Consider the following 6,000-nt stretch of genomic DNA (forward strand, 5'->3'; position numbering starts at 1 on the left):
CTGGGGTAGCCATTCATTTCTAGGCTGGTCTCCAGTGGCAAAATGCTTTAGCCCCACGGAGGGCCAAGAGGGAAAGGGTAAATGTATATATACAGCTAATTCACTTTGTTGTATAACATCGTAAAGCAACAATGTGTGTGTTAGTTGCTTGGTCATGTCCAACTCTTTGTGACCCCATGGACTGTAGCCTGCCAGGCTCCTCTGTCTGCGGGATTCTCCAGGCAAGAATACTGGAGTGGGTTGCCATGCCCTTCTCCAAATTAAAAAAAAAAAAAAAAAAATGGTTTAGCCTCTAACAGTGACTCTTAACTCTTGTTACACATGAAAATAACCTGAAGAACTTCTTAGCAGTACTGAGGCCAGAGCCCCAGACCAAAGATTCTGTCTCAGCTGCTCTGAGTTGGGGCCCTGGCTTTGTTTGTAGTGTTCCTATTCTTCTGTGCAGCCCAGGTTGAGAACCACTGGCCCAGCCACACCAGAATTCGGTGCCATGTTAATCCGGGGGATTGCAGTTCTGAGCATTGGCTTTGGAGGCGGGTAAACCTGAACGACAGGCCTGGTTGCCTACTACTCTTTCAGCTTGAGCTTCCTCGTCCATAAAGTGTGGACAATAATCCTACCTAAGTCAACCGGAGGAGCTCCTGGCACACAGTAGGGGTTCAGGAAGAGACTGCTCCCATTCACTTCATCTAACTCCTACTCAGAAATATCCAGTCACCATATATCCATGGAGGGGCACTAGTTGTATACACTAGGACTAGTTTTCCCACTCATGTCAGCTTCCCTAGTCTTGCAAAGCCCTACTTAACGGCAGAGGGCTCAAGGTTGGGGTTTCCAGACCTGCCCTCACACCACTCAAAGCAGGACAAGCAGGGTCTGAGCCACCCAGGGACCATGGACACCAGTGCGATTAACTGGGCACAAGACAGCCAACCACATGCTACTGGTTACACCTCGTCTCCTACCAGTGCAGACTGGGTGAGGTGGGGAAGGGTAGTAGGAAGGAGTCAGTTTAGGGAGGGACCTGCCCTCCAAGTGCCTTCCCTGGTATCCATTAACATCGGGCCTTTGGTTTGACTGATAAAGGCCAACCTCCAAATTGCTCTGCAGTGTAGATACCAGAGGAGCTGGGGGACAAAGAGACAGGCCAAACCCAAATAGCACTGGCCCATTTACACCCTCTTTGGGACGAACTATACCCAGGGATGTCCAAAATTCATCTCTATTAAATGAGGGGACCTGGGCAAAGTGCCCAGCCCCAGGCCTTGACCTCCACTCTCCCTCCAGCCCCACCCTAAGTCTGAGGTCTTCACACATGTAAGGATAGTCGTATGTCACTGAAACACAGGCCTCTGAGGAGCTGGGCAGGTTGGACGTTCAGACAGCCCTCCTGAAAAGTCTGCTTTCCTCCCGAGGGTGACTGCCCCAGGCCTGGCCCGGCCATCCTCCTCATGTACGCAGTCCCTCCCTGCAGAAACCTCTCCGACACGTGCTCTTCCCGGCCCCCCGAATAACTAGGTGCTGCTGGCACAGAGTCAGCCTCTCCCCTGGACCAAGGCAGCACTCCCGGGACCTGAGGCCAGCCCCACGTCACCCCAACGAAGCCTGCCCGGAGCCTGAGACAAAGAAAAAGGGCTGTAGCGCTTGCAACTGTGGGAAGCCCTCTGTCCTGACTGTGCCAACCAGGCTGGCAGGGAGCTCCGTCTCCCCTACCTACCTCCCCGTGTACCCACTCACCTCCCCTGTCCACTTGGAGAGCCACCTCAAGTGGACCCAGCCCAAGGCCCCCTTCCACCAGCCTCGCAGCCAGCTCCCTCCCCACACCTCACTTCGCTCTCCCGCCAACACACTGATGAACAGACAAGCCCACACCCTGACAAACGGACAACACCTCCTGGCTTCCCCTTGTCTCTCCCAGCACCTCCCATCCCAAACCAGACCTCCAGGGCACTCCAGGGCACGGTGGTGTGGGGAAAAGGCCCCCTGCTGGAAGGGAAGGGAGGATGGGGATTCCAGGAGCCCCCACCCTTGCTCCCACCAACTGGCAAGCTCAGCGGATGGGCAGAACACAGCTGTCTCCAAGACTCGCTCACCTCTGAGACTCTCCGAAGGACATTCTATGCCCTCCCTCAACTGCGTACAGATGGGCTGGCCACCCCCTGGTCTTGAAGACATGAAAAGAGGGGAAGCCGTAGGCCCAGGAGCCGCATCACACTGGGGGCGCAGCAAGTGTGAAAACTTGGGGCGTCCTGTCCAGCGCTCTGTCGTGTGCTACCTCACCGGGTCTGTTTCAAACGGCCCCAAATATCTGCTGATGCCACCGACGGCAGAGCACCAGGTAAGCACCATACCTAGAAACACAGGGGAGCAACCCATCTGCGGAGGATAACCCTGCTGGGAGACGTCCAGGGTTGGGGCGGGGAAACTTATGGGACACAGCATGTGACAATGGTGGCAAGGATAATTAAGACAAACCTGAGATACTCATGCACAGCATGTACATGGGCCAGACTTTTCAAGTGTGTATATATATATATTACATTAATTCCTTTAATCTCTATAATCACCCTAAGAAGTAGACACTGTTATTCCCAGTTCACAGAGAAGACTGAGGCACTGAGCGGTGAAGGGACTTGCTGACATTCACACACCTCATAAGCGGCAGGGCTGGGATTAAAATTGAGGCATTCTGCTCAAGTCCACCTTCCTACCTGCTAATGATACCTCCGCCCTCACAGTGTAAAGGAAAGGGCAGGAGTGGCCTCCCTCATCCTCCCTGAAGACAAGACGCCGGAGCACAGGTGCGAGAGTTTACGCTCCTGCTCACTTACTTTACAGCTCAGGGGGGTCCAGAGAAGTTCACTTCCATGGGCTCCCTCACCTGAAGATACAAACTCTACTCACCTCAGGTGGTTTACTGTGAGGCCTCAGTGAGACCATAAATGAAGCCGCTTAGCACAGGCTGAAAAGTACAAAGTAAGTTAGGGGCTCGGGGTGGGGAGAAGAAACTTCCCCTTTTCCTAAATTCTTTAAAGATCTCTCAGCCATCTTGGTTTTCCCATTTTCCCCTCCATGACGTTCAGAGTTCAAGAATTTGGACACACTTCTTCACCTCCCAGCAATGCGAATTACTTATCCAAGGATCCTGAGGGTGAGGAGGGAGGTCAGAATTGGGGAAAGCAATTTAGCCTGAGACCCTCCTCCTGACTGAGCAACAGCAGGTGCTCAATCTGTTGACCTGCTGAGCCCCTGAACCTGAAGTCCTGCGCCAGGTGGTGGGAAAGGAATGACCAAATGGACCCAGAAAAGGTTTCACCAAATAAAAAGAGATGCTTCTCCCAAAATGATACCCTGACAAGATGGGCAAAACAAATTGAAAACCTGTCACACCAAAAATCCCTCTGAGAGATGCTGTTAAGGACTCAGGGCGGGGGGCGCTATCCTAACCCTAAAGAGAAAGCAGATTCCCAAACTTGCAAGAGCCCAGGTTCTGGGCTCCACTCTGCTCCAGAATCAGGCTGAACCCTCCTAAGGGAAATGAAGATGAAACACAAACAGCCAGTGAAGGACGGGTCACACAGCCAGGTGACTACAAAGTGACATTTTTAGTCAGTGTCACATTATGAAGTAGGTGTCACAAAAGCACCTGATCACACAGATAACCTACCCCAGGGGTACAGTGAGGAAACTGTTTAAGGAAGAAGCTGTTTAAGGGTGTGAGGCAGGACTGAGAGGGGTGCTAATAACATTGCACTGGTCCCAGAGTCCTGCCCGCCTGCTCCCCCATCTCTGGGAGTCACTTAGACCTGGAAGGAGGTTGCCTGGCCGGGTGGGCAGGGAAGCTTTTGAGTCAGACCCCAGGGAGCACCCCCACCCCGCCACCCCCAGCTGGGATTCCAGGTGGGACTGGGCGGTCGATCTAGAGAACATCTTTCCACACCTCTCCCTGTGCGCCTAATTAAGCGCCGAGGGGGGTCCCTCCCAGGAGCGGACACCACTTTCAGAAGCAGCTGCCGCGGAGGGGCCGGGGTGCTTCTGGGCAGCTAGCTGCCTGGCCACTGCCTCCCCCAGGAAAAGTGTGGATGCGAACGGGCTCACCTCCACGACAGGCTCCCCAGGGCATGGCTGCGTCACCGGAGCCCCCGAGCTGCAGCTCCGGACACCGGCTCTCAGGACCCGCCGCACCACCCGGGACACTGGCTGGGCCGCCATTGAAGCCTGCCGGCTGTGCAAGATCCTACAGGGTAGCCGATTCGGGAGAACGCTAGCCCTGGACTCGGCGCCCCGGGTCCTCGAGGCGGAGGCGGGGCCCGGGAGGGGGCGGGGCCCGAGCAGCCAATCGACGTGGGCGCTGTGCCGCGCGGCTTTCTGGGAGTTGTAGTCCACTCCGGCCGCTCCTTTTCCCTGGCAGGTTGTGTTCTATCTAGGGAGGACTTGGAAAACACCAGGTTCAAACTCAGCCAATGATCCTGAGTCTTTTCCTACTGGCAGCTCTGGACTTTGTGCCAGTCACATACCACGACCTAAGTGCTTTAGGGCCAGGTGAATGAAATTTAAGGAGGTGCCAAAAAAGTAGATTTTCAAGATAATGTTTTAATGCAATATCTCAAAAAGTCAGAATGCAAAAAAAAAAAAAAAAAAAAAAGAAAAAAACCCACACACATAAAAACAAAATATCAACATTTTACATAAAAAGATCTGAGGAAAAAAGACATGAATGAGTAATAGCTGTAGGCTTTTCCCTCACCATATTTCTGGCTTTATCAGCCATTTCTCCCCAAAGTATGTCCTGCATTCCCTGACACAGGATTATTGGCCATTTCCTCAACTGTGCTTTCCTACCTATGCACCTCTGCCCATCTCTGCTGATTTAAAGGTCATCCATGCTCAGACACAGAAGAAATTCCATTTCACTAATCTCAACAGTGCCCTAAGCCCTAAACACATGCTCAACCAAATGTTCTCTCTTTTCCTGAAATTTTTAGGCTTTTATTTCTTCCTTTGTCATAAATCCTTTAACCTATTATGGTATGTATTATCAGTTCAGTTCAGTTCAGTCGCTCAGTCCTGTCTGACTCTGCGACCCCATGAATCTCAGCATGCCAGGCCTCCCTGTCCATCACCAACTCCCGGAGTTCACTCAGACTCACGTCCATCGAGTCAGTGATGCCATCCAGCCATCTCATCCTCTGTCGTCCCCTTCTCCTCCTGCCCCCAATCCCTCCCAGCATCAGAGTCTCCTCCAATGAGTCAACTCTTCGCATGAGGTGGCCAAAGTATTGGAGTTTCAGCTTTAGCATCATTCCTTCCAAAGAAATCCCAGGGCTGATCTCCTTCAGAATGGACTGGTTGGATCTCCTTGCAGTCCAAGGGACTCTCAAGAGTCTTCTCCAACACCACAGTTCAAAAGCATCAATTCTTCGGCGCTCAGCCTTCTTCACAGTCCAACTCTCACATCCATACATGACCACAGGAAAAACCATAGCCTTGACTGGCGGACCTTTGTTGGCAAAGTAATGTCTCGGCTCTTGAATATCCTATCTAGGTTGGTAATAACTTTTCTTCCAAGGAGTAGGCCTCTTTTAATTTCATGGCTGCAGTCACCATCTGCAGTGATTTTGGAGCCCAGAAAAATAAAGTCTGACACTGTTTCCACTGTTTCCCCATCTATTTGCCATGAAGTGATGGGACCGGATGCCATGATCTTCGTTTTCTGAATGTTGAGTTTTAAGCCAACTTTTTCACTCTCCTCTTACACCTTCATCAAGAGGCTTTTGAGTTCCTCTTCACTTTCTGCCACAAGGGTGGTGTCATCTGCATATCTGAGGTTATTGATATTTCTCCCGGCAATCTTGATTCCAGCTTGTGCTTCTTCCAGCCCAGTGTTTCTCATGATGTACTCTGCATATAAGTTAAATAAGCAGGGTGACAATATACAACCTTGACGTACTCCTTTTCCTACTTGGAACCAGTCTGTTGTTCCATGTCTAGTTCTAACTG

The 6,000-nt window shown here is 51.8% G+C and overlaps 1 protein-coding gene across 5 annotated transcripts in view; it reads right to left on the minus strand.

Moving 5' to 3' along the window:
* The window catches only part of MOCS1 (molybdenum cofactor synthesis 1), a 34,701-nt gene extending 30,397 nt beyond the window's left edge, over positions 1–4,304 (minus strand). For 3 of the 5 annotated variants that reach the window (XM_019985665.2, XM_019985664.2, XM_019985669.2), the window contains exon 1: positions 4,099–4,302. In XM_019985665.2, the coding sequence (XP_019841224.2) occupies positions 4,099–4,212 (114 nt within the window). In that variant the 5' untranslated portion in view covers positions 4,213–4,302. Of the gene's footprint in view, positions 1–4,098 lie in introns of all 5 variants that reach the window. The other 2 variants (XM_019985663.2, XM_019985661.2) reach the window with 1 other exon arrangement.
* Between the last annotated feature and the right edge of the window lie 1,696 nt (positions 4,305–6,000).

Source organism: Bos indicus, chromosome 23 (genome assembly GCF_029378745.1).
Source record: "Bos indicus isolate NIAB-ARS_2022 breed Sahiwal x Tharparkar chromosome 23, NIAB-ARS_B.indTharparkar_mat_pri_1.0, whole genome shotgun sequence".
Taxonomy (NCBI): Eukaryota; Metazoa; Chordata; class Mammalia; order Artiodactyla; family Bovidae; genus Bos; species Bos indicus.